At 41.9% G+C, this 26,080-nt stretch overlaps 1 protein-coding gene across 2 annotated transcripts in view; it reads right to left on the bottom strand.

Annotated features, from left to right (window-relative positions):
* The window catches only part of MGMT (O-6-methylguanine-DNA methyltransferase), a 147,687-nt gene extending 127,274 nt beyond the window's left edge, over window positions 1-20,413 (bottom strand). The window contains exons 1-3 of one of the 2 annotated variants that reach the window (XM_062001300.1): window positions 20,150-20,413; window positions 11,527-11,570; window positions 106-245 (exon numbers count right to left, since the gene is read on the bottom strand). In XM_062001300.1, coding sequence (XP_061857284.1) covers window positions 106-245; window positions 11,527-11,550 — 164 coding nt within the window. In that variant the 5' untranslated portion in view covers window positions 11,551-11,570; window positions 20,150-20,413. Of the gene's footprint in view, window positions 1-105; window positions 246-11,526; window positions 11,571-19,932; window positions 20,066-20,149 lie in introns of those variants that run through there. The other variant, XM_062001299.1, reaches the window with a different exon arrangement.
* Between the last annotated feature and the right edge of the window lie 5,667 nt (window positions 20,414-26,080).

Below are 26,080 nucleotides of genomic sequence, written 5' to 3'. Positions count from 1 at the left end.
AGTATGGCAAGTAAAATCAAGCACGCGGTCTTGTCTTTGATCCTCTGGGCGATCTCTTTCCTCCACCACATACATAAACATAGGATCAATAGGATATGAACTTACCTATTTGGCAGCTTGCTCATTTTTGGAAGTTTTATTTCATGTAATCCTGTTTCACACCCAGATATCTCCAGTTTTCCCACGGGGCTCACTAGAACCACACGTTTCTCCTCACACTGAGATGGTCCCTCTTTGGGAGTCACCTGTACAAGAAAACAAGCTCCTCTTTAATTGCAGACATTTTCACCAAGGAGCATTCACTGAGGTATTTTGAATAGTTTTCAAAAGTTGGGTTTTTTTTTTAAAAGCAAGAAAACAGTGTATCTCAAGTCCTCAACTGTGGGTTTTACTTTCAAAACACCAACTTAAAATGATCCATCATAATAAGCCAGCATCTAAATCAAAGTCTCAAACCCCATGCTAAGTAGCAGAACAGTGACCTTCGTAAAAATCTCAAGTAACAGCAGTTTCATGGCTGGTTTATCAGCTAACATGTGATGTGTTTTGACAGTGATTTCAAAAGGATTATTGTGCCAACAAAGTATATTCACTGGTTTACAGCAGTGTCATGCAAATAACTGCTGGAACACAAATTGAGTATGTCTGTTGGAAAAACACACGGAAAAACAATCCTCTCAGTAAAAGGAGCATTTGTTTTATTCCCATTGTTACCAGTCTGGGTTTATGATTACTGATAGGATGGAGCTGGAAACAGATGCCAAGCATTTCTCAATATCATACAAGACCAACAATAACATACTTGTCAAATTCATCTTGGCTCAAAAAGCCACCAGTCTCACTTAGATGTTTGAGCTGTATTTACAGTTTGGTTGGTACAATCATTAGGAGAGAAACGGGACAGAACACCACAAGGATGCCCACTGCCGCTGCCCAGACACTGAACCGTGGGTTCAGACCACAGCACTGTTGGTGCTGTACAACCAGCACAAAAAGCCTTTGCTCCAGAGAGCTAAATTAAAGTGAAACTGGGCAAAAAGTGAACAAAGAAGCCCAAGAAACTTTAAGGCAGCACCAGTTAACTCAATCAACAAACACCAAAAAGGTTTCTTGGTTTTTAGTCACACAGACCATCCAGCTAACTTGCAGTTTGCCTTACCCCTGAAAAATTCACTTGTTCCTGCAATATTCAGAACCATCAGTCTCCACAAACAATGACACAAACTTATTTTCTTCAGTATTTATGCATTTATAGTCCACCCCATCTATGACACCAATGGCTGCCTATGTACAGCAGGAGGGATGATGCTAAAAGCCCAATGAAGTATCAGATGAAATGCAGAAATTACTTAAGAAGTTGGAAAACTGATTGCAGAGCACAGTGACAGACCAGGGGTGCATCAGGAGACAGGGAAAACCTATGCATGATAACTTACATTTCTTTCAAATGCTTTGAAGTGCAAGTCACGCCTGCAAATAATACAATCAGGGTGAAGGAGATAAAAAAAATATCAAGTAGACAGTTTGGCCCATCAAGGCAAAAATAAACTGAAACCTTTGACTTTGGGGAAGCACTAATAATTCACAAAGTTCCTCAGCTTATGTAAATTCTGCTGAGTGTGTCAGGCTTGAAGAATCACAGGTTCCTAGTGGTTTATGTAGTTTAACTGTAACCCAAATACCAGCTTTTAATTAAATAATTAAATGTTTGCTGTGTTACAAAAGAAACTCCTCTTCAGTCAGCTTTTTCCTCATTCCTTCTCCATCTTCGGGCAGAGGACGTGGGTGAACTTTTTTGGTGCGGCACCTCCCTGCAGAAGGGTTAGTGAAAAAGTAACACAGAAGTTTACATATGTGGAAAACCAGTACACATTCTTCATTTTTATTTGTGTGACAGCCCTAAACTAGATGCACTGAACCTCATACCATGGACTCTGTGAATATAAGAGCTTAGTGATGAGAGGACAGCTTTTTCATTGTAACAAAACACAGGATGCAGCAAGTAACAGAAAACTATAAATAACCCTATGAGTTCTCACCAAGTTGAACTAAGCTTTATAGATGAAAGCCTTGAGTGAGTACAACTAGTACTTTCAGTCTTGTTTATCATATGCATTGGGCAGCAATATTTATAAGGTTTATTTTTGTAAAGCAATGAAAGTGAATAACATATCCACATAAATATGAGACTGGGTCAGGAGCCTTAAAGATGAAGGTCACTGTAGAGATGTCAAATCTGTCCTCTGCCCAGGTACTAATGTGCCTTTGCACTGTTTACCTACAGCTACTGAGATGAGCCAAAGGACAGGCTCCTTCAGGCACTGCTGTTTTAAAATAAAGGCAAATTCTACTCAAGATTTAAAATGCAATAGTTTTCAGATGCAAATAAACAGCCTTTAAACTTGGTTAGCTGAAGTTAAGAGATGCTTTAGGCATCACTTACTGCAGACTGGTGGACACTGGGAACCTGCTCACATCACATCCTTCCAACGCAGGCACAATTTGCTCAGGACCATCTTCCCTATGGTGCCCTTACTGAAGCTGTGAGAACTAGAAACGAATGGCAGCTTAAAGACTAAACTCCAAACAAATTGCCTTCTGCCTTTTTTTTTCTCCAGCTTGTAAACAAATTGTAAACAAATCATTTGAGGAATTTTGATTGGGTACTGCATGAACTTCACCTTTGCTCTACCCTTCCACTGTAATACCTACAAATCTGTGTCAAAATGCCTCCTAATTTCCAAATCTATTAGGTAGGAAAAAAAACCCCCAGACTTCTAGAGAAGTAACTTCTGCCATCCTCTGGAGCCTTGCTGCAGAAAGGAAAATGTAGGTGCACTATATGTAAGTCTATCTCACTAGACTAAATGTCCTACAGAAAATTGGAAGGCTGTTGTTAGCCAGCAGAATTAAGTCCTTTTTGTCATTAATAACAGATGAATATCAAAAGGTTTTTGCAGTGGAAGATTTATCAGGAAGAATATTAACATGATTTACGAGTTAATGTCCTGTAGAGAGGAGCCTCATTTTCCAGGCGTGCTCCCATGACTTTGCGACAGCACATGCCTCAGTGGCACCACGCTCCTCCACAGAGCGAAGGTCCCCTCAATTACACACCACCTCTACTGAACACCACTAGAAAAGAGAGGTGTGCTACTCAAATTGCTTTCCTAGGGTTCAGATGCTAAGGATGGAAAACAGCAGTAGGTTTTCTCTCTTAAATGAGGTGCCATGAACCCAAAAGCCAGCATTAGCTTGATGGCTTACATAAAGGAATCTTAACCCCTTATGCTTTCCAATGTAATTCAGTTTAACTGCCGTGTTGCAGCCACAGTTTGACACTTAAAACACACCTCCCATTTGATTAAATAGACACTTTATTTCAATTTGCATTGATGGTCTTTCACACTACAGTAAATAGATTATATGTTCTACTGTTCCTAAACTCCCCCAAAATTTGATTTTAGTTTGATCTGGGATCCTAGAATCCAATTCGTATCCATAATGGGGAGTGGAGAAATAAAAACATGCAGAGAAATCTCGAGGATCAACAAACAAGGCTCAAAAAAAATCCACAGCAAAGTGTTTCCTTGCTTCATGCTCTCCCAAGAGGTTTGTATTTTCCAGAAGACAAGTCAAGACAGCAAACCTCATGGCATTTCCTGTGCCTCAGCCCCATGCCCCACGTCACTGTCACTGAAAGGGACAAAGAATGCAAAGCATCATCATCAACACTGCCTCCCAGTTTTCCCTGTGTTCTCTTATTGAAGACATCACAGCACGTGTACACTGTTTAAACACTAGAGACTGAAGGTTTCCACTGGAAAAATGCAAGTACACAAGTACTCAAGTACACCCACCACCATCAGTCAGCCCTCAGGATACCAGAAACTGTCTTACAACAAGTTCTATCTGAAGGCTGTGGCCAAAGACACAGAAGATGTCACCTTTTCACACGTTTCCCCCTTCAGTATTACTGAGCACATGAACCTTTCCCATCAGGAAGGAGCCAGGGCCCTATCTCTGATGGATCTGGCTCCACAGGTTTTTCTATTTCCTCCACTCTGCTTTAGCAACAATACAAGCCTACCACGCCATATCAAAATATTAACGATAATCCCCTCTGCCACCACCTGCATCTGATTTAGCAGGGTATTTCCATTAGGCTGCAGCATGTGGCTGAACTTCAAATGGAAGGCCTCATTATTTTTTTTCCCCTTGAATATTTCTAAGAATCAAGGCAAAAATAACGTAACCAGCTGCTAAACTTAACGTGTCCTCACACAGACTGCAGTGTGACTTCTGAAACCAAGGGAGTCCAAGTGCATTAACCAGTGAGACGTCACAGTTGCCTCCAAGAAATGGGCCCCTTGATCCTTTCAGATTAACAGAAAGTGTTAATTGCTGAGCTACCTGATAAATGTAGATACAACCAACAGGATGCAACTGCATTTCAATCCTTTCCCCTATTTCACTTGCCACTTCTCAAACCCAGAAATGGTTCTATTTCTACCATGTCTAGATTAGGCAATGTTGCATGTTTGGAAATATTCCAATTAACCTTCCCACATCATGAACATTACTGTTGTTCAACAATAAAGCACACACCCAGGTGCCATATAAAGTTTCTCATGCAGCCTCGCTCCAAGCTTGGGCTAGGATATAGCTACACACTGGTTTTGAAACCTAAAAATAATTGCCAGCATCTGAGAGCATCCCAAATAGCACTGTAGCTCTTAGCAGCACAAATCATAGTGATCTTTAACTGTAAAAGCTGAATTTCTGGATATATTACTCGAATAAGAGCACCACAGTTTTGAGGGACATTTCACTTGAAGAGTGCTGATGCTGGCCCATCCCACTTCAGGTGTGACAAAGTACCAACTTGTGCATTTACTTCCTATTCTTCATAAATACATCCTGAAGACTTATCACTTCAACGTTCTGACATATTTACATTAGGATCCAGCACATGAGCAATAATTCTCAAGCATCTGCCCTGTTTCTATGATGCCATATAATATCAGTGACTTGCCAAAAAGCAATACCAGGAATTTGTTGAGTTTGAGAGGATGATCAATAAATGCCAGGGAAGTTGCTTCTTCATCCTAATTACAGGAAAGAAATACCAGTCCTGAACTCTTTAAGTGTCCTTCTTTTGAGTATCACAGTGTTCTCAAACCAGCTTGTTATTGATTCAAGTTTTGAATTAAAATTCAATGAAAGCTTGAAATATTGATTTAAATTTAAGGGGAATACTTCACAAGTACCTGGACTGCTTTGGCAATTTGCTACTTCATTTCAGTCATCTCGCTACAGGCGTTCCTCCTGATCCAGTAAGTTTACATCCTTCTCATAACAAAATCCTTATTAAATCACATCAGAAGTATTTGTCAAGGCAAAAACAATCAGGGACCACGATAAGAAATAAGAAGGTAGACATGTCCATCTCCATCATTATCAACTTCACAGCAGCAAGGTCAGCACAACAGATGAGAGTCGACTGTGTACTAACACCTCATCTGTTCTGAGGTGTAAAGCTCAACGTATCACTCACGTAACAGAGCAGCAGCGAGAGCTGCAATTAGGGCAACTGATGGTTGCCACTGCATCCATACCCTTCACTGGGCTTTTGGAATCAGCACTGTGGCTGTTGCATTCTGAGACAGCTGAAGAAAAATCCAGCTATTACCATCTCCCATTACCAATGTAACAGCAACTGCGTGAAGTGATAATGTAGAAACACAACCCCTAAAGTTGGTGGCAAAACGTTTTAATTGCAGAAAGCTCCTGCCCCCTCATCCCAGCCTGGAGCCCCCTGTTTGGCACAGCTGCTGCTGAGCCTATACATGCCAGCACTCCACTCATCCAAGGTTTACACTGAATTATGGTGCTCTCAACATCTCCTTAATAGTTTAAAACTTCCTGTATTTGTTTTCCCGGTTTCTGCATGTTTATTTGAAAGGAAACAATCCATTGTACGTTCAGAATATGGGAAAAGATACTAACGGTAGAAGCAATGCATTTGTGCACATATACTTCAGAGCAGAGGGGAATCTTGCAAGCTCATACAACTAGTCTTAGCTGAGAAAGTTGTTTCTTACTCAGTGTTTTAAAGCAGAGAAAAAAAAAATATCCTTAAGGACTGGGAAAGGGCACAGGATTCGTGCAATTCAACTTGCCATCAAAACCCAAGTCTAAAACCAATACAATACACGTTTCCTGTACCATTACATTTGAGCATCACCTATAGCGTCCTTCAAACGTACAGAACTTGTTAGTCCAAGGAAAGCTGAGTGCCCTCTAGTTTTGAAATTAAGGCAAAAGTTCAATTTTGAGGAACAAAAAAGGTGTTTCACTTATTGCTTGAATTTAAGCAGAGTCTTGAAACCAAACCACCATCATGGTAACTAATCAGGTTTAATTCTGTCAATATCATCTGCTGACAAGTAAAATAACACTTAAAATTACCTTGTATGTTATCAAATACAAGTCCTTTCTATATTGCATCAGATTCTTGTGAATCCATTTGAACTTGACCCATTTCTTCCCCCTACACATCCCACATTAAGTGTCCATCGTGTATTTCTTCCTATAGCACCCCAAGCAAAGCTTCAGCTTGCCAGAATAAAGCACCATCTGTCAGGTCCAAATATTTTTGTCCTTGCCCAAGAGTAATAAACACCTCCACAGCTGCAGAACACTAATCCGGATCAGGCTTTCTAACAAAAGCTGCACTGAAACACACTGCAGTACTCTACTATCTCCAGTGCTGCTCTAAGTAAATCCAACCCTGCTTAAGCCAAACCTCTAACTTCAGAGGGTATGAAAACGAAACCTACTCATTTCCTGAGGAGGGAGGTTTGGAAAGGAAGTGTCAGACTGACTGTAAGCAAATCTCAAGTTACTTTAGAGTGATACAAGGATTTCTTTACCTTGCAATGAACTAATGTCATAAAAAAGGTGAGGGTATAGAATTAAAATGCATATTTTAACCATACACACATATAAGCTGGCACAGCAGACACTAAAAGTCAGTGCCTGTCTTCACTTATCAAGAGGTCCACTTCAAAGAAGCTCCCAAGTAACCACAGGGATAGAGTTCATGTAGAGAGAGCAGCATTTGCTTTCTACAGCACTCTGAAAGTATTCAGCAAGAGCAAACACATAATTCTTTATTAAACAATCAAAGACAACAAAAGTAAGTTTCTGTTGTCCCATTGTATTATACTACTAATCCTCTTTGGATGGCAATCAAAAGACCCCGAAATGCCAAGCAGGGAAAGCGCATTTCCAAGCAGTGGCAGCCTCTGGCGCTTTGGCTACATGTTCAGACTGTTGCCTTGGCAGACTGGGGTAATCCTGGTCTGTCAAGTGGCAAATTCCCAGCATACTTACCAGGGCTCAGACTTCTCTTTAAACAATATTTTAATTGAAATCAAGCAATTTTTTCTCCTGTGGAAGGGGCAGGTAGGTTATCACCACTGCCTTCCAGGCCATACTCAAGAAGTGCATTTTTCTACTCCCATCTACTGCCCACATGTCAAGCTTTGATTTGAGACAACATCAGCAGATATTTAAACACAAGACCTCAGTGGACTGTTTAAACAGGAATTCGGATGTACTGCTTCCTCCAATACTCCTCCAGAAAGGGTAAACATTTTCTTTATCTTCTACCAGCTATTATTCATATAGGAAACTTAAATGCTGTGCAAGTGTAGCACTCACATCCCAGCTTAAACCACACATACAGTAGAAGATTTATGTTAGCTTGGTGCTGATGAAATAAAAGGAAAATATGGACACTTTGAAATAAGCCAAAAGTTTACACATAGCATACACGTAAAAAACCATTACAAAGTGTGGTGTTAATAAGCTGTACAAATTAGTGATTGTGCTGGGTTGGCATCAAGGTTGCAAGATCAGGTCATGCCACCCCTAGGGATGCATCTTGGTGCCCAAGACCAAAAAGGAAGTGAAACAGTCTGACTTAAACTTAGAGACACCTACTTACTTAGGATATCCTACTGGAAGCTGTGGGTTGCCTAGACATAATAATGAATTAGAGCAAAAATGGTTAAGAAATGGAGTGTCAAGAACAGGGGAAAAGTAACCAGGGCCAGATATTTCTGTAACAATTAAATTATGCCACCACCAGCAAAGACAGAAATACTATTTGTATTTCCTTGCTGTTAGGCAGTACCTGTAAATCCCACCAGCAACCATCCTGTAAGCCTCACTGCTTGGTGTACATACCATGGGACATGGAAGCATGTTGTCATTCTTACCCTACTGATGATCTAACAAAGGGATTAAGTCTCCTCAATCTGCCCCTTATTTTTAGGCTGGGAATCACATGCCAGAAGACTCAGTTAGGAGCACTGTGCAATGCACTCCAAAGCAATGCAATACTTTGTTCGGTGGTTTAACATGCAGACACATGTAATAAAACTCTCCTAATCATGGGATTTGTTGCTGAACAATTGAAGAAACAAGTATCATGCTAAAGAATCAATGATGAAGAATGTCGTCTCTAAAATTAATGTCTAATGGTTAGTGGTTTGAGTTTTAACAAGTCTCATGCAAAGGAAAACGAGTCATCGTGCACTTGTCTAGATTTCCCAGATGCATCAATCACACCAAAAAATAAGGTATCAGTCAACAATTTAAGATCCACTCCTTAATTAACAGAGGTGCTTGGTGTAAAAGTGTGCCTACATTCCCTAGTAAGAGGAGATTATACTTTGATGCAATGAGAAACACAGTATTTTACCTCACCTGATGTATAGGCACAGAGCCAGACTGAAGAGCGTAACTGCTACAGGGTTCAGCTGTGTATGTAACTATAAGGTAACTACTCCAACACAATGGGCTAAAAATGAAAAAAATCTAGCAGAAGAATGACTGATATTGGGTAACATTTCAAATTTTTATCACCTAAATCCACAAAATTCTTGATCTGCTTCTCCTTGTGTTCTCTGCAGAGCTGAAGTCAGGACCAGCTAAATAAAAGATAATGCAACTAGGCATAACACAATAAAAGATATTACCTTCACAATGCATTATTGCTGCCAATTATAAGAATCACTTCAACTTAATTTCAAAGGCACAATCACCCTCAACTGTAACAGTCTCTTTTTTAAATTTCAAACAGTATTACATTAAGGCAATAACTCACCTTCCAGCTATAATATCAGTCTCCCTTATTGCAAAAATACATTTCATAAATACTTCTCATCGACAAGTCAAGCTAATTCAGGTTAATTTTATTGTATTTTGGTGCTATCTCACATTTGTGTGCGATTACCTTTATCATTTTATTGCCGTGCCAGAAAGTAATCAGAACAATTATTTGAAAAAGGAGGTGTATAAATTCTAAATCACCCTTGCTGGCATTTTTGATAAAATAGCAGCTTTATCTCAGAAAGTGGCAGGGACATCGGATAAATCATGCATCAGTCAAGTGTAGCTGACCCCCAAGTGCATTGCACAATATCAGGAGTGCTTCAAAAGAAACTTTCCTATGTAATCCATCATTCTTTATAATACCAAAATAGCTATACCTGAAGAGCAGGAGCTAGAGAATAATAACAAAATAAATCTAAGCAATACGAACAAAACCATTAATAGTGCTCCTTAAGCTGAAGGAGAGTCAGGAATCTGAATTGTGTTCAAGGAAAGAATTGCCTTGAAATTTTTTAAGTAGAACAGCCTTAAACAAATGAAGCAGCGAACTACATATGGAGAATTCACTAAAAATACAAATGTATCCACAGGAAGACACACACACACAAAAGACAGCTGTCAAAAGGACTCACACAAAAAGGCAAGACTATAGTTTTGGCATATACATCTGAATTTCCCTGTTGTTCTCCGTCTCAGGTGGATTCAGGACAGCACAGACAAGGGTTTCACTGCACTAAGACAGCAAGGAATCCCAGTTAGTACAAGAATCTAATATTTACTAAGTTTAAATTCAATAACTACAACAAATCCAGAGCAGAATTACATTTAGCATTAAATTTCTCATGCAACAGAAAGATTGCCACGTTGTCGTACGAACATCACAAACCTAAAAGCTCCTGACACAGACCTCACTGATGTATGGTCACACCCAGAACCATGGCCACATTTCAGCCTCTCCCACGCAAACCCAACATACATCTTTGCTCACCACAAGAGAATCAGGGATCGAGTGCGAAACAAATACAGCAATTGTGGAAAATGCCCACGTCTGACTGCTATCAGAAACCATTTTTTCAGCAGCCTGCTTAAAAACTACTCAGCACGTTACATTGGTGATAAGTGATTTCTGCAAAAACCATATGCCAGGCATATATTGTGTCACACTGGCTTGGAGTTGTGCTCAAAGTAAAACTGTAAACTAATCACACACTATAAATATCACTAAAGAAACATGAGCTGCATTATACACATATTTAATATGCACCCAGAATGGGGGGAAATGGACCAGAGGAGCCTGGGCAGTCTGCACAGCCCCTGGCAGCCCCCCACTCCCCCACTCACAGATAAGGCTGTGAGAGTTCACATGTTTTAACTCAAACCCTGTGCCTTTCCATATATCAAAAGGGGAAAACTCCCCTAACAGCTAATGCTGCACCTTTCAACTAGAAGTGAGAGTGGGAGAAATGAAAAGGTTAGATAATAAATTATTAGTTTCATGTGGCTTGCCAGCTATATCACAGCTAGCTTTGAATGAAAGGGAACTAGTGATTCTTCCTACCATGCCCAGTTGTGCAGAAGATAATCAAATATTTCTCTGCCATTATTCCAAGTACCTGCTAAAAGGTGCTTACAACTGGAAACCACAAAAATACAGCTAAACAGACCAACTGTTTAAAAGAAAAAAAAGGAAGAATTTGCTTTCCTGAATTTCTTCCTCAACCTTTTAAACAATGAAAACAATTTTCTTCAGTGGAAAAGAAAAAAAGTCTTCTACAGAGGGGTAGAAGACAGAATAGGCCCAAGTGCTACTTTTATAAGCCGCATAAAGCAACTTAAAACCACAAGAGACGCCACTATTAAGACATTTTTAACAGTGATAAAAGTTACCAGCAGGAATAGATACATATGCAAGTCTGTACTAGGAATGTTTTCTTAGAGGAGCATCACTAATGCTGCAAAACACTACACATTTCCTTAAGTTACTGTCAAGTTACTGACCTACCTTTACCTCACTGAAGCATCGAGACTCAAAATTAAACCTGTTTATTTTTCAATGAGGTATTCCTTGGGAAGCAGCAAACATTACTGAAATTGCACTATTGTCCTGTTAGCGTATGCTCTGTGGCAGACAGAGACACGATGGGGAAAGGTCCACTGATGTCTGTTACCAACCATGACAGAGCTACAGAGATTTACAATGCAGCATCAATCTTGTCAGCTGCATTCTTAATACTGACTGCTGGACACTGGGGAAAAAACAAACTATGTTAAGTGAACTCTTTTGTAATGCTGGTCTTCCAATATGCACCTACATGCAAGGCTATTTTACTAGAAACTTACTTTTGAAACAAGTCTCGATGCCATGGTAGACAAAAGGTCTTCACCTGTAAGGAAGAAGAAATTCTCAGTTAGATTGCGGTTTAATTTGAATTCCACAGGAAGAATTGTATGTCAATAGGGCCATTTCTCTTAAACAGATACAGAGCTGCTTATAAATGAGCTCTAAGCTTCAGTATATACTAATTTCAAAAGGGTCTCTTGATTTCTTTTTTTTTAAGCAACCAGGAAATTTTCAAGTTGATGAAGTTCACTAGGTCACCTACTGCTTGTCACGAGCCAAAAAAAGCAGAGGGCACATTGAAGAGTTCTTCCATAGCATGCACTACACAACTCTCAGTTTAAGAAGATAGCCTTAAAAGATAAAGTATTAATCTAAGAAATACTTGTACAATCAGTAATGTGTTTCTTACTACAATAAACAGCGTTTTGTGATTGTGCCTTTTTTTTTTGAGGGATGAAAGCCAGTGACAGTGATATTCTAGGTTTAAAAGTACAAATTGTATCACACTAAGAAAGCACTTAAAAAATGCTAACTTCAGTTGTTTTAACAAAAAATACAACAGGTTCCTCTGCTCTCTCCTTTGACATAAAGGAAGATTGCTATTTCCTTGGCATTTACTTAGTTCCCCAAACCCCTTTTCTTTATTTAGCTAAGATCACCACATCTTTACAAAGATGTGCTATAAGCATTACATTTGTGAATATCAGGGAGACTGATGACCAAAGCTCAGCCTCAGAGTCCTGACTCACAGCCAGTCTTGATTGGAACTCCTTCACTTAAGTCAGGGAGCTAACTACTCCAGAGGAGAGGATAACAATATCTGCTAAAGTAATGACAAATCACTTAAAAGAAATGATATGAACACCTGAGGCTTTCCAAGTCCTCTCAAACACCTCAAGCCTTGAAGTCTAAGGCAGTGACAGAACCCTAGAGTTACTTACAAGAATACACTAACATTCAATCTTAATATAACACCTTCATTATTTGAAGAGTTTAAAATTCAGATCCTGAGTAACCAGCATTTTAAATGGACTAACACCATATCCCTGCACGTTGGGCATTGCAAGGATCACTCCTCCCATTTTCAGATGTAAGTCAGGCAGATGAGCAACCCAGTGCTATTATTTAAAATATCTGTGATAGTGATAAAACTATAATATCTAAGAATTTCTATTGTCACTTCAGAGCTTTGACTGTTAAAGTGTACAGTGACACTCAGCTTTTTCATGTTTCCTGAAGGGTAAAGCTGGAATATTTGCCTTGGAAAGCAGATGTATCCCAAAGCTGATTTCAAACCTAGGCCAAAGACCCAAGAGAAGGACAGCATGGAAGTGCATGGAATTCAGCCAACATTACAGAGAGATCCTCACGAACAAGTACGTGTCCTCTGCCTGTGCCACACTTCCCCAAGAGGCCAAGGAGGAGAGCAGCTGCTGAGATGTGGAAGGCGAGTCAGCAGCACACCTCTGCCCCATCCCTGCTGCAGGCAATGCAAGAACCTGCCACCATCAGAATGCTACTCATACAGTGGCAGGCAACCCACAGAAGTCTCATTGCCACTTCCACACTTCTCTCAAATACCTGCATCTTTTCAACCTGCATGTGCTGAAAGTCAGGGCACATTTCTGTGCCAAGTGCTGACATGCTTGCACTTCATTTGTACCAAGGCTAAACAATTACTATTTCGCAGTTGCTGATGCCTCCTCTTGCCCTCTCCTACCAGCTCATCTGACAGGGCACACCACTTCGCATTCTGGTGACAACAACTTGCTCCCTCATTCCAAACCTCTTCATATGTCAATGGACCAAAAATTGTGAGAAAAGTCAGAAGTGACATAAGAAAAAAAAATCAGATCCTTAATGGCCATGAAAAAAATTTAGTCACGTTTTGCTGAGTCTAGAACAGAAGTCTTTGGGGTTTGAGATCCTTTCCTGTTTATTTCAGGGGACTGTGCCCTGAAAAGTACATGTGATGGCAGCACTACGGTAAGAACTCTCAGTTCATCAACTTTTAAACAGTAAAGGAAGAATCTCCTTGAAAGATAAGTCCTCAGGATCCACAGAATGCAACAGCCCCTGATTTCAGTACTAAAATTTAAACCCAGCTATTATATCAAGTCAGTATATGAATAAAATTCCATATGAAAACATTTAAAGTACATTAGATTTTTGGTCAAGATGAAAGACTGAAAAAAACTCAAGCAATCTATTCTAATTGGGTTCCCATGGTAACTGTACAATTGGGTTTTTCAGTATAACATCCCAAAGGCCCAATGCACACTTGTAAAATATACTTCAAACAGCCTGAATTGTTTTTACATTACAGCACTCCCAGGAAGATCAATTACTATACATCCCCACCCTAACTATTAGTGGCAGGAGATGTTAACACTATTGGCCATATTAACATAAGTCATGTAGAAAACACCACATATCACCGCCATTATACAAAACTAATTACACACTTCAGATTCATCAAACATGTTCTGAGTAATAAACCAATACCAGCCTTGTCACAAGATCATGTTTACTGAATGTTAGAAATCAACCCCAAATATATGCCAAACCATTTTGCTTCTCATATTGATTTCAAGGATAAACAGAATCAATCTTTAATAATTATATTATAAGATGACCCACAGGGTTAATCATATTCTTAGAAACTCTCACTATGGAATCTAATAAAGCTGCACAAAGAGACAACTGGAAAGCATTCAAATATATGCCCTACACATTGCCAATAATATAAACCAAGGTGCATTCACTAACATGCAACTCATGTAATTGATGAGGACGTAACAGTATTGTCATTCTATTGAAAAAAACACCACCACAAAAGCATTTAAAGAAGAAGTTTCTCTCAGGCTAAGCACTTCATCTTATTGGGCCTCAGTTTCACCTCCTGAAAGTACAGCACTGGCTGGAGATACAGCCTGTCCTACTCAACTGCCTAAGCCTCCAAGCTAAGAGGAGACGATGACCCATGCCCACTAAGCAGGACTCAAAAGCAATTCCTTACCTTATCTTCCATGGAAAAAAACCCCAACATATCTGTATCCTGTTTGAATAAAGTTAATATTTCTCAGCCAACTAACTGGGCACTTCACAGTGATGTCCAACGGCAGGACAAGGGGCAACGGGCACAAGCTGGAACAGAAGAGGTTTCACAGAAACACAAGGAAAAACTATTTCCCTGTGAAGGTGAGGGAGCATTGGCAGGGGCTGCCCAGATGGGCTGTGGAGTCTCCTTCTCTGGAGGCATTCAAACACACCTGGATGAGTTCCTGTGTGACCTACTGTAGGTGGCCCTGCTCTGGCAGGAGGGTTGCACTGGATGAGTTTGAGGTCCCTGCCAACCCTAATTATTCTGTGATTCATGGATGGAAGTCAGAAAATAACCAGAGGTAGTTCTGGTGTCAACAGGAGACCATGCAAGTGATTTTCCTTTCCCCCCATCTTTCCCACTGCATTATATCTGATCATATTGAACTCCAACAGAGCAAGATGAAGGGAAAATGAAGCTGTGTGAATTGTTTCTCCAGGACACTGCTGACAGTCTAAAAATGTACTGTCAACACAGACATCCCACTGCTGCAGAAGCAAGTTTGTTCACTTCACATGTATTTTCAGATGCTGTACATCCCATCTTGTGGTTTTTTTATACATGAAACAGAAGAACTAATCTCTTAACAGGGCCTTAAGTATACTTCAGGTGTTTATTAAAAAGTTTAACTAATTAACAGACCTTCTGCATACTTGAATGTACAACCAACCAAAGATGTTATTGTTTGCATTGTACTGACTGATCTAAAGCAGTCAGATAATTTAAATATTATTGAATAATGATTATGCAGCAGCAACATTTACAAGGCAGCACTAATTCTTGCTATCTGCTAATGCAGAGTTACCTGGAGGGACTTGAAACATGCACTTGGAGCATGTAGATGACATGATTCAGGAAACAAAGCAGAACTGACCTGATTGGGCTCTTCAATATGCCATCATCAATGGCACCAACAGCACACACCTACTGAGCTGTGTAAAAACCAGGTGAGGCATTCGCAGATTTTGACTGGTACAACATCATGCCTCCAAAAAAACCTGGACTCCTTGATGTAAAGTAGTTCCTGAGCCCAGACACAGCATTCCCAGCTGCCTATTGCAGGACCCACAGCTCAGCCACTTGTTGGTTAGTGAACATAGTGCTATCTGAACCAACACTTGCTGCTTCTCTAAAATTATTAAAAGAATTACTGTTTATTCTCTGTTGCCAAGCTGCCCAAGACTACAGGTCCTCTGTCAGCTTTGCTATTTTACTACACACCCAAAAAACAGAAGGGAAGCCAGAACCTTCGTATCAATGAACTGACCTCTTTCTCCCTGAGATTAAAGGTGACTTGTTCAGATGTAAGTATTTTTAACCACCTTCAGAACTTCTGTTGCACTGGGAAGAATTTCAGCTGCATGTCCAAATTTTACAAGTGATTTTTTAAAAGATACTTGAAGTGATCTATACCATTGAATTTGACACAAAATAAATGGCTCACAGGTAGCCCTGACAGCAGGACAGGGTGCTTTTGCCTTGCTGATATAAAACAGTAAATAAAGAAACAACATGAAAAAGGATTAGCAGAAAGCATCAGAACAGTGACATTTCACAATTACTCAACTTCCATAAAACCCCAATGCCACACAAGCTTTATTGACATTCAGGTACAATTGACATTTACAAACTGTAGTCCGGACCACACAAGTAGATCATCGGGTTTAAATCGCATTCTGTACTCCTGGAAAACACTTCAATACGGGTTTGGGCTGGTTTTACTGCTTGGCTGTTCCTCCAGCTGTACGTTTCACTTAATGTTGGCCCAAACAATGTGCTGGTCCTGTGCTGGGTGATAAAGTTAGCCCTACAGCAGACAAAAACTTAACATGCCATTTTTCTTGCATCAGGAAGGATTTACTTGTTATACCTTCAGATAGATTAGTACAACAGAAGCCCTGGCCAGTAGAGGTTTGTAGAACAGCAGTCTTCATAGCTATCAGCAGAGGAAAGAAAGTCAAGAACTGGAAGCTTGCAGTAAGGACACCAAACCAGGACTTTTGCTTTTTAATTACAGCATTAATGAAGAACACAAAACCAGCCAAAACATACATTGAAACCTGTCCCTTCCTAGAGGATTTCAAACCTCCCAAAATTAAAACCTAATCCTACACTTTCCCATCAGTTACACTCTTCCCCAGCCCATATACCTTATGAACATTTGGTAAACTAGAGAATTGCCCAATCCGTCAATAAAGTAAGCGTACGTGGAACTACTGTCCAGATGACTCAATTTGTCAGTAAGAACTGCCACCAGCGCTGTGCTTGCAGAAAAATGTCCATAAATGCATTATTGCGACTGGCAGATCGATGTCCATAATAAAACCAAAGAGATTTAACAAGTGCTTGGTGCTTTTATGAGCCGTGCGATCGGTGCGAGGGGTACTCGGCTTCCCCCACACCTTCTGGGAACGGGCAACACGGACTCAGGGAGGCACTTGCTGACTTCACCACTGTCACAAACAGGAAATTATTCCAATGCAGAAAACCTCTGAAAGCACGAGACTGAATACTAATGCCTTCAGGAGGTATTCAGAAGTTCCACACGTTCAGAACTTAACATAGTGTTCTGTGAGATGTAAAATGAGAGAGGTTAGCAACTACCACGAGCAGTGAGGCTTTTTCACTTCGGTCTCTTTGCAGAAAGGAAGTTTGATTTAGGTCAGCTGCATCCCAGGCAGAATGGCTCACTGGTCTTGAGGCTGATGTTAACAATAAGACCCAGAAAAGCTCTTAGAGCACAAACACCAGAATAACCATCCCTGCTGAAACTACCCTTCAGTCACTTCAAGTGAAGATGTCAGCAGTGGAGGACTCTGCTCACTGGGAATTTATGCACCAGTTGAAGCACAAGAGGGTCCAGTAGCCAGCATGCCAAGGTTTAATTGACAAGCACTGGTTGTTCTTGCTCCTCCAAAAACCCTAACTGAATCAGAAAAGAACACTACAAAACACAAATTCATTCATGCCTTTGACACGTTCCTCTGGATTTTTTGCATTACTGCTGCTTCTACCAGTTTCCCCTGTCGCCAAAATCAGTTTAAACAGAATTTCTCTGGTGCAGCCTTTCCATCCTATTCACACTTCCCACAAGAAACTTAATACTTTTTCTGCACAAGTCCTTAAATTAGCCATTGAAGGAAACCCTGATAACCTTCCCAAAGGGCATGAGCTTCTCCTTCAGGCTACTATCCCTTTAGTGATGCCATTAACTGATTCTCTACATACGTTAAGCATTAAACAGTGGTGACAAGTTAATTACAGAGTTATCAAGAGATAAAGTAGTCACGGTAACACAAGTTGCAATAGAACTACAACAGTTTCCTATAGAGCTTCTGTTCAGTTGCTGGTGTAATTGGTGTAATTAACTTGTCATGGATCAGAATGCAGATAGGAACTGCAAAAGCCACCTTGCAAGATCACAGGGCTACATCTTTTTTTCCCCCCCCTCTGAGGCTTGAAGCTTTTGGTAGCACTGTCCACACTTGGAACATTTCTGCTTGAAAACAAAGCAAACAAAACTTTTTACTTGGAAAAATTATGTCACAGACTGACAAAACATTCACGAGCAAACAAATAAGCATCTTGGCAAATTTCACACAGGCGGATGTTTTTAGACAGAGGAATGTTGCATTACAAGGGTGGGGGTTTGCCCCAGAGGCTGCAAGTTCTACAAACATCACAGCAGTCAAAACACACACTAAGGAACTTCACAAACGAATCAAGCCACAGAGGATGGGGACCTGTTCAAGAGGGTAAAAGCCCCCACTCAAAATTAAGACCTGAATAACTTGGGTTTCGAACAAGATGTTCTGTGCTATCTGTGATTCTGTTCCAACACTGCCAGAGGGAGCCTAAAAGCCCGAGTCAGGTTGTCCTATGTTTACTAACTCTTCAGGTCTTAACACAAGGGGCAGACAAAGGCACACAAGCTCTCCTCTTTTCTTCCTGCAGAGATCACACACAAACCTATCTAGAGGGATGCCAACACACAGGTGGGGAAAACAGAGCTGCTAGAGGAGACTTTTGGCTCACCAGACCTTCTGTTGGGCACTCACAGCACAGGGCAGGGAGGAATTGTAATGTGACAGGAGAGCCTGTATCATGGCTCCACTTAAGCTGCATTTCCATGCAGGCGAGGGAAGACCAAAGGCCACAGAAGCAGATCAGGGAGGGAAAGCTCCTACACTGTCGGTTTTGTTCCCCGGTGCATTAGGGAGACAAGCAGGGCTTAGAGGCCAAAACCTTCATCAGGTTCACGAGGGAACCCTGTCATCTGAACAGACCCCTCCGGAAGATAACCCTTGTCTTTTGTGCCGAGAGCTCAAGGCTGGATGCAAGAGTTATGCTGTGACAGTCATTTCTAAGGTAAGTGTTAGGCCTCACTTTATAGAGCTGAGGCTTTCCTATGTGAAACACTGTAGAGACTGTGCTTTACCACTTAATAAGAGCTCTGTTTCACAAAAAAACACCCAACTAAGTATCAGGTTTACTTGAGAACAGAGAGAAACAAATAATTTTCAGTGTTTGTTTTGAAAGCTGCTTGTGGCTACAACATCATGTTTAGTTCACAAACAGTTGCAGAACTTGGCTTTCCTGCCAATGGCAAAAGGCCATTTTTACGTTAATAGTAATCTGAAACACGTTACTGTAGTCAGTTTCACACCAACGTGAGCACAGGGCACTGCCATCCATTCACCCCTTGCACTGCTCTCCCTACTCACGGCCCGATGCTAACCCACACACCTTTAGGAGTGCCTCGGCTCCCACAGCAGGCACAAACCCGCTTCTCCTGGGCAAGGGGAGGGCTGGCAGAGCTGGCTGCGGCAGGGGCAGCGCCCGGAGCAGCTCGCTGCCAGCCGGGATTACACTTTACGACCGACACTCCCCTGCAGGAACCATTACCGACCGACACGTAGGCCTGCTGCCTGCTCGGAGAGCAAAGGCCTGGCGACCAAACCGGGGCCATTTCCCCTCCCAGGCTCCGCAGGCGCCAGGCACTGTGCGTACCGGGGAGGAGCGGAGCCCCGGCCGCTGGGTGGGCTGTACGATGAAAAGCTGAGGGCGAAGCAAACGTGACGAGGCTGCGATCGCCCCCTCCGCCGCCGCTGCAAGGGTGGGAGTAAGGGGCCCTGCCCCGGCTCTAGGCCCCGCCGGCGGCACCGGGCCCGCTGCCGCCTTCTCCCCGCCGCCCCGCTCAGCGGCCCGCGCTGCGAGGCCGCCGCCGCTTCCTCTTGCGCGGCTGCGCCGGGCCTGCCCCGCCGGGGCCCGGAGTCCGCGGCTCCCCGTCCCGCCCGCGCACCTGCCCGCGAGGAGGAGGAGAGAGAGAGCGGCTGAGGGGCCGCCGGAGCGTCTCCCGTGCCTGCGACCACCGCCACCCGCCCCACGCCGAGGATCGGTCCCGCCGGGCGGCAGCGAGGGAGGCGCCGCGCGGCCGGGGCGGAGCCGCCGCAGCCCCGCGCCGGCCGCAGACGGAAGTGCCCGCGGCCTGCAGCGCCCGGGCGCGCACGGCCTCCTACCTGCCTCCGCCGGGCCTGCACTGATCACGGGTCTGGAGGGCACCACCGCCTTCCTCCTGCTTATATGGCGTGGGGCAAAGAGGTGCAAATCGCCCGGGGTCACGCAGCCCACCTGCGCCCGGCAGGCCTCCGCCCAGGCTCACAGGCAGTGCGAGTACCCCAGGTCACGCAGGTGGTTGGAAACTGAGCTGCAAAAGACCGTCACAAAATAGTGGTGTGGAGGCAGTGGCACTGCAGGAGCCAGAGCCTACACGTAGCTGAGTTCCTGTGCCCATCCTGCACCTCCCTGTGCCCCACCTTAGATCTTCCGTCAGGGAATGGAATGTATGTGGCTGCTCATCAAAATACACCATGCACTGAACCTGGAAGCAAAATACAGCTTTTAGGACTCAAATGTGTGTGTTCTGGCTTGGTTGTTGTTTTTTTACCTATTTAGACATGTCTGTTCACACTTGGGGGGGTAGGATGTGAAGGTCAACAGGTTAAGACTGGGAGTGTCAAGTAATAGCCCCTTTTTGATCATTTGCAAAGTAAGAGGACAGTGAATTAGGCCAGAGGAGGGTAACTTTGGCAAATACAGTTGCTGAAACAGGAGATGGGGAGGCAATAAGAGGGAGTGAAATGTCCAAGGAAAGTAGATTTTAGGGGTGAGGTTTATTTGAGGTCATAAAAACACAGGACAAGAAGTGCCAGTAAAGCTTGCAACAAGACACCACTAATTTTAAAGCCAGAGAATCTTTTGCTGTAATCTGAGTTATATCAGCAAAAATGTTAACAGTTGTGCTGTGTGACTCAGAAGCTACAGCAAAATGGAGGAATCCACTGGGGAAAGATCTGGTCATTGCAGAATCCTGGAAAGCTTTATTTTTCGTAGGGAGCGAACACTGTAAATAAAATGGCATCAAGTTAGTGCCTGTGTGTTAAATCTGATTCTGAAAGAAAATATGCAGTCCAAAATATGTAAATAATAGATATTAAAATGTAGTCAATTTTAATTAAGAAAACAGGGTCTAAAATGCAGAGATTTCCCCAGTGCAACTGAAAATGCATTTACAACAGTGGCACGTGGTGAAAGCTCACAGAAGGGCAGCTACTCACACCGCTGTGTAATAGGACTGAGACACTCCTGCTGGTTTTAGAAGTAATATTTTTAACATGACACCTAGTTTTCCCTTCTGCTTTCTGGGCCGTTAACCTTGAGTCTCTCAAGGAAATGTAAGCAAGGAATGTTTACCACCCTGTCTTACTTTCTTTTACTATCTACCTAGGCAAAGCATTGGCCAAAAGTCACTGCTGAAATTGTTCTCAGATAGTAAAAATGCCCAGAGCTTCCACACCACCCTGTTAATTGCAGCCTGGGAACATACCAGTGTTGAACAAGTGATCTGTGAATCTGTGTGATCTGTGGAGGTTGAATTACAATTAATCTAAATGGTTTAACAATAATAAATTCAGATCTCACGATACGAACAATTTGTCAAGGGAATTTCATTTAAAGCAGCCAAGAAACGATGCTACAATAAAGGAAAAATGTATGAAAAGGTGACTTCACGTTTGTAGTAAGTTACAAGCACTCACAGGCTTTTGGTTCATGTTTTCATTCTTTATGCATCCAGGGTTCATCTCTTGGATTTGGCTTTTCAGGAGCTGTTAGTGAACACAGGCTTCAAACTGTAGCCTAACTGTGTGACGCTGTATGCTGCCAAGGGAAAACGAAGCCTCTCAGTAGTCATAATGAAGCTTGGATTAGTGGTCAGTTAAAAGGTGCTGCCATTGCATAACCCATACAAACGCAATGGCTTATGTGAAGGCGTTCTCATCTCTAAATGAAAGCTATCTTCACGTCAGTAAGCTCTGGAGCCTATGGGATACGCTAGAGATGCTGGAACTGTGATATTTAGTAATGTGTTATTTTAGAATTCAAACATCAAACTTCTCAAACCCCCTGTTTTTTCCCCCTAAAGTAAAAACACATAAGAAACTCACATCATGATGTGAATTATGTGAAGGTGGGAGATTTCTGCAATGAGAGGAGGATCTTCCGATTGTCAAAAACAGCCCAAACCAAAACATGTTCACAAGCCAACCGCTCTGAAAGCCAGTTGCCTCAATCTTCCTTTCCTAAACAATCCTCAGTTCTTTTTGTGCCTTCCCACCCATTGAAGTACTGATACCAAGGTCAGCCTTGCAGGTTGGTCTGGGTTATTCCAGTTGAGAAGGAGCAACCTACCAAACAGCATGACCACAGTAGATGTTAGCACTGACAGTAATGCTGCTTAAAAAGAAAACTTGATTAGCAGTGGAGTCCCTGAAGATCTGCTTTTCCACTGTGAATACATGCCAGTATTATATGAGTAAATACTTACAGAGTTATGCAACTTTAAAATAAATAGGAGATTCGCAGGGACAGCCATGAGGCAGGTGCCAGTAGACCTAAGCTCATTTTGCCTCTGGTCTGAGCTATATACAGCTGAGCCATGGCAGGAATCTGTATATAGCTGCTTAATGCATGAAGTCTTATCCCTGCCATACACTTCTCTCCACATCTGACCTGGGATTAGTTCAGGTAGAGCAAATCAGATTCTGCTTGCACCTCTCCAACGAGTACTGAGCGGCAACAGGTGGTAAAGGACACTTTCAGTAGTTTCCATTGATGGAACTTCAGATTCATTAAGTATCAGTGAATGTTAGGGTACCACTTTAAGCTCTTTGGAAATTGCAGTCTGGTATTTTATCACTTAAACCCAAATCTATTGTATTTTCAAAATGTTAGAATGCCAGATTAAAAGGAAACAGTGCTAACCTGGGTGAAATCTTCTCCCTGTCCTGACATCTTTTTTCTCAAATGTTGCCAGTTCCTGAAACTTTATTCTAAGTGGAAACCTCCCCAAAATACATATTAATCTTTTCTGACTTCTCTCCCAAGATGATCTCTTTATTGCCTGGAGCATGAAAATTGATTATCTTTAATATGACTTTAGTTTGCGTTATGGCAGGTTTGAATAGAGAATGTAAAATACCAGACTTCCTCAAAACCCAGTAGCTTGGGGTTTGTAGTGAATCCACAAGCTGACTGCAGTATGAGGGACTGAGTGTCTGAGCTGCTTCTAGCTGTGCTGCACTGTAACTTCATTCAGTGTCATGTGTCTCTGTTGGAAAATGAGATGAAAAAGGTACTCCTTTCACAGATTTCACAGCACTGATACTGTAAGAAGATGGAAAGCTTCTAAAATGTTTTCCAAGTCGTGTGCCCTGTCTTTTTTTTTTTCGTTCAAGGAGTTTTATTTCACTTTTTTTAGTGTGTTATTGAGCCTGTTGCCTATAGGACATCGCTCATTTAACGTGGTGTTTTCAGGTACAGGATAGTATTTTCCTGGGACTGGGAACATCTGTGTGCAGTGGAGTGCAAAATGCCCTTCTAGTGACACCACGTGAATTTGCTTCCAAGTAAACCAAAACTTAAACTAAGACATAAACTTGGTGATCTAAGAGGATGGGATAGAAACCTGGGAGAGGAGGTTTTTATTAAAGACCTTGGGATGTGAATTCACAAATATTTCAGTCTGGATTAAATTCCTTGTTAAGGACTAACCTCTGAAAGCATCTGTTTTCTGCAACATCTGCTGTGGAAGAGAGACTTGGGCACTGGAGCTGTAACTACCCTCTTGCTAGCTTGAGAGAGAAACAGATGGAGTCTCGGGGAAGATGTAGTATTGAAAATCACTGTGATTTGGACCTCACTTGTAGTTCTTTAATTTTCCCCCAGAGAAAATTGTCAGATTGGAGCACAGGCATAATATATTTCTGCCTTTGTGTGTATGTGCCTTATTGAGTCAGAATCTGGCCTCGATCACTTCCTATGCTCCGGTGACCTCCCCGCGTGAGCCTCCTCAGCTGTGGATAAGTGCAGCAATGTAACCTTGTATGATTTCAACTTGAACACGTAAATAACTCTTGCTTTTCACATTTATAATCACTGGGAAAGGGAAAAAAAAAAGAAGAATGAAAAAAAAAGAGGGCTGAATGAAACCAGAAACTGTGATTTTGTTTGCCAAGACGTTTGCATTTTCTCAGCAGGGATGTGTCCTGCAAATTCAAATCTGGAAAGTTCACGTCAATACAGAGATATCTATTTGATCTGGGCACGTTACGTGCTTTAATTGGCCCTGAAGGAGGGGGTGTGTGTATGTGAAAAGCCCTCTGAATCAGGTTTCAAGGCAGAATAACAGATATAGTTTCTTATAGCAGACTTTTGTTTGCAGCACGTGGTGGGAGTTTGTCCTGGTATTTTAATGGGTGTGAAAGGCTGCTGGTTCAGGTGTCTGGATGGGCATGTGAGTGCAAGTGTTTCTGTGAGTGTTAAAAGAAGTAAAGTTTTGATGACGTGGGGTATGATCTGTTTGTGAAAAAAAGAGATCTAAAGGGTAGTTCTGAAGAAGTCTGGGGCTCATTCTTCCGTCTGGGTTGGAGCAGTTGGAGCTTTGGAGGCCTGTTTGTACTGAAATGTTGAGACTTATAGGAGTTGCTGGTGATGGCGAATCAATTACAACAGCATCTGAGATTATTAACGAACACTGCTACTTCAATGAGAGAGTTTGTTCCTCCCATAAAGAATGTGAACAGTCTGGCTCTCTGCAGTTAATTTCTACAACTCTTGAAATTCGAGGGAATTCAGATTAAAATCTGTACCATTTAAATTGCATTGTCTTTGAAACAGTTTGTAACCCCCTATAATAAAGCTTATTCTCTCCCTCTTCCCCCAAAACATTCTCCAAGATTGTTTGATTCCACTCTCAAGTGTGGGAGCGTGGGCTCATCTCTGTTAAAAAAAAGCAAACAATAAGCTAGGAGTCTGGATGTATTGAGCTGGAATACAAGTGGTTCCTGCACTGGGAAAGGAAGGAAATTGGGTGGTTCCTAGTGTAGCATTACTGGTAGGTTAAGAAAATGTATTTTAGTAGGCAAACCATTTTCAGGACTTATGAAGAAGCTTGGCATTGGGAGAAATATGATTTCCTGTAATCAAGGTGCTGGGAGTTGTTTGCCAGCCCCTAATGCCTTTAGGGAAATCTAGTAGCAAACCGTGTAAATGAAAGGGATATTAGCAGAGATTGGCTTCATTTTCTTTAGGGCAAACCCATAAAAAGTTATGGTGTTTCATATGCCCTACTTCAGTTGGTTTAGTTATCTGCTGGCTGCTCTGTTCCAGAAGTTGTTGGAAAATGCTTTGACAACATTGGTGAAGCTAACCAGTATAAATTTTATCTGTTATGCTACAGAGGAATTTGTGTGGTAAAAAGGTTTATAAATGTTAAATAGGGGAAAATTTTGGTCAATAAGGCCACTGATAAATCTCCTGTTAAATTAAGTGCGCCTGGAGTCCTATATTTAGTGGAGCTTTTGCAGCTATTGCCAAATTCCAGCAAGGCTCAAGCATTTCCAATAATTATTACAGCAAAATTTACGACACATATTTTTCCCATTGACATATTAAGTATATTTACAATAAAACAAATCCTTCCGGTGATTGGGTTATTGTAGCCTGTTTAGAGATGTGCCCACCTTTGTAATCATCATCAATTAGTTGAAAAAGATTCTTAATCATTCCTTTTATTTTTCCTGAATGAAGATTCCTTCCTGTGCCACAGGCAGGTGAGGTGCCAGGTTATCTGTGCCTTCACAGTCACAGAGCTCAACGGCATCAGCTGCTGTCTAGGGGCAGACCTGCTTCCAAATGACCCTGTGGGTTTAACGGGAGGCACTGGAAATTAGATCAAGTTAATTCCTTCTGGTCTTGCTCGCCAAGCTGGGTGTGCACGTGCAGGGGAGTGCGTGTGCAAGCTTTGTAGCATCACATATTGTGGTCTTAGAAATGAATCCACTCGAAGCTGGCACTAACCTGCCTCTTGCATGGGTGGAAATGGATATTAC

Source organism: Colius striatus, chromosome 8 (genome assembly GCF_028858725.1).
Source record: "Colius striatus isolate bColStr4 chromosome 8, bColStr4.1.hap1, whole genome shotgun sequence".
Lineage (NCBI taxonomy): Eukaryota > Metazoa > Chordata > Aves > Coliiformes > Coliidae > Colius > Colius striatus.
Note: the sequence above shows the minus strand (reverse complement) of the source record. Positions and strands in the feature narration are given on the sequence as shown.